Raw genomic sequence first — 3,054 nt, 5'->3', positions numbered from 1 at the left:
TTACGATCATAAAATAAAAAAAAAAAACTGAAAAATTTCCTTCATTTTTTTAATCATGATCACAAAATTAAAGAACTAAAAAATTCCTACATTTTTGTAATTACGATCATAAAATAAAAATAAAACTGAAAAATTTCCTACATTTTTATAATCACGATCACAAAATAAAAGAACTAAAAAATTCCTACATTTTTGTAATTACGATCATAGACAAAAATGAAAAATTCCTGCATGTTTGTAATTACGATCATAAAATTAAAAAGAAAAAACGAAAAATTCCTACCTTTTTGTAATTGCGAAAATAAAAATCCTACATTTTTTTTATAAGTGAGATCATAAAATTCAATATTTAGTTGAATGCTTAAGTTTATACATAAAAATACTTCTTGTAATTTACTGAAATTACCAAAAAAATATTAATCATAATTTGCTGTAATTATCCAAAAAATATCATTTATAATTAACTATAATTATCATAAAATTCTATATTCGATTAAATGCTTGATTTATACATATAATTTACTCTACTTACCCCAGAAACATTAATTATAATTTACTATTTGCTATTTTTCCCTGTTGGAGCCCTTGGGCTTATAGCACCCTGCTTTGCCAACTAGGGTTGTAGCTTAACAAGTAATAATAATAATAATAATCATAACAATAACGATAATAATAATAATAAAAATAATAATAATAATGATAAATATAATCATAATAATAATAATAATAATAAATAATAGTAATGATAAATATAATCATAATAATAATAATAATAATAATAATAATAATAATAATAATAATAACGATAATAACAACAATAATTATTAATAATAACAATAAGAATAATAATTATAATAATACCAATAATAATAATAATTAATAATAATAATAATAATAATAATATTAATAATAATAATACTGAAATTACCCAAATTCATTAAATTACCCTAAATTACCATAAATTACAACAAGCACTTACCGAAATAGAGCGGGGTCTCCCGGTTATCGACATTGTCATCGATGTAAGGGATGCCCAAATTATAGGCGGCAGTCTGCCCGATGCCCACGCCCAAGAGGGACAGGAAGAAGATGGCCAGGATGCCATAACTGTCATTCGACTCACAGACATCTTCGAGGACGTCCTCCGATAAAGTGTTATTCTCACTGTCAAACTCCTTCACTGATAATGGCACTGATAAGGATACATTGGTGACCGGCAACCTACAGATATTGGCCGTGTCCAAAGGGCTGCCCTTCGAGGAGGTCATTTCCAAGTGCTTCTGCAGCAGGTGCGGCCCGAACAGGAAGTGGGGCAAGGAACACAGGAGGGGCGCAGAAGGCGAACAGCACTATGCCCCAGCCTATCCACTTGGGCCTGTGGCCGTGCCCCGCCGTAATAGGTGAGCAGAAGGGCCCCGCCGATCTGGCCCATCTCTGTGGCACTCATTATAATCCCCGTCGTTTTGCTCTTCAACTGAAAGAGCTTTTCTATGGTCGTGAGCACACTGACAAAGTACGTGTAGAACATGCCTTGTAGCACTGACGTCAAACAAAACACCATAAGAAACATCTGTTTGTTAGCCAGTTTTTGAACACAGGGCGGCGAACACCACTCGCCAAGACCGCATTTCATGTCATCCTCACCTTCTTCCTCTTCTTCTTCCCCTCCTTCCCCAGCATCCCCCTCTCTTTCCTCTTCCTCTTCCTCCTCTTCGGCTTCGGCCATGGCTTCCTCCTTAGCTGCCGCCATCATAGCTACGCCGTTAACCTTAAAGCGACAGACTTCGCCGTCAGAGGCAGTGAGAAGAGACGTCTCCGATGCAACCTCCTCCCAAAGATTATTCTCATTTACGTGATGGGACACCTGTTCCTCCTGCTGTTGCTGCTGCTGCGTGCCTTCAGGAGGTCGTGAGGTGCCGTTCACCGAAGCAAGGGGCGCTCCAGCCGCGATGGTGGAAGAAGCGTTGCACGGAAAGGAATGGTTATTCGTCTGGACGTCCTCCTCGCTCGAGGAAGAGGACGGGCGGTTGGAGGAGGTCCTTGTCCTCCTCCTCGGTCGTACTCGAACAGGACGCGACCGCCGGAGGATCAGGGTGGATTATAAAGGGCTCCGAATTATAAGGAAACTTTTCCCCAAGCAAAGGACTGCTATCGTTAACCGCCTTCAGCTTATGATTGTGGATGAGGTTCTTCGAAGGCGAGGGGCCCCGTCTGCATGTGGATCTGACGTGGAAGGTCCTCGTGATTTTGGGCGGCGTGACTACGAGGGTGCGTGGTGGGCGTGGAGACCGGGGGCCTGGACAGGTCGAGGCCGAGAGGAATGTGGTTTGTCACGTCGAGACCCGAGTGGTGATTTGGCTGCTCCCTCCCGACGCTTGAGTTCCATCGTGCTGGCCAACCCACCATGGCGTCTGCAATGGAGAGGAAATACCAAGCATTTATTAACATGAAGATTTATTCAACGATATAAATAACACAATGACCTGACTTAATAATATATGATAATAACAACACTAACAACATCAACAACAAAAGTAATAATAATAATAATAATAATAATAATAATAATAATAATAATAATAATAATAATAATAATAATAATAATGGTCATTATGAAGGCGAGAAAAGTTTTTTTGTTTTTATTATTATCATCTTTAAACATGCTCTTGTTCTTCATAGTGTTCTATAATGATAATAATGATAATGTTAATGACAATAATTCATCTATTAGACGCATTATGACACATTTTATGATGATGATAGATATTTTCTACTCGGTAGAATAACAACAAGAACAGCAACAACAACAAAAAGTAATAATAATAATAATAATAATAATAATAATAATAATAATAATAATAATCTCCCCTACACAATATACACCAAGTGTCTGTGTGTAATATGTATGTATACACACACACACACACACATATATATATATATATATATATATAAATATATATATATATATATATATATATATATTTCAAATCTATATCATCAAATTACAAATGAATTTCCTCAAAGTCATAAGACTATACAATTAAGCAACTC

At 36.3% G+C, this 3,054-nt stretch overlaps 1 protein-coding gene across 1 annotated transcript in view; it reads right to left on the bottom strand.

Moving 5' to 3' along the window:
- Positions 1 to 1,762, bottom strand: part of LOC137653760 (solute carrier organic anion transporter family member 74D-like) — a 43,479-nt gene extending 41,717 nt beyond the window's left edge. The window contains 3 exon segments of the mRNA XM_068387385.1: positions 980 to 1,334; positions 1,336 to 1,389; positions 1,391 to 1,762. Of these exon segments, the coding sequence (XP_068243486.1) occupies positions 980 to 1,334; positions 1,336 to 1,389; positions 1,391 to 1,753 (772 nt within the window). The 5' untranslated portion in view covers positions 1,754 to 1,762.
- Between the last annotated feature and the right edge of the window lie 1,292 nt (positions 1,763 to 3,054).

The sequence above is a fragment of the Palaemon carinicauda genome, chromosome 14, assembly GCF_036898095.1.
Source record: "Palaemon carinicauda isolate YSFRI2023 chromosome 14, ASM3689809v2, whole genome shotgun sequence".
NCBI classification, from domain to species: domain Eukaryota; kingdom Metazoa; phylum Arthropoda; class Malacostraca; order Decapoda; family Palaemonidae; genus Palaemon; species Palaemon carinicauda.
The sequence above is the reverse complement of the archived record's forward strand: the minus strand, read 5'-3'. Positions and strand labels throughout refer to the sequence as shown.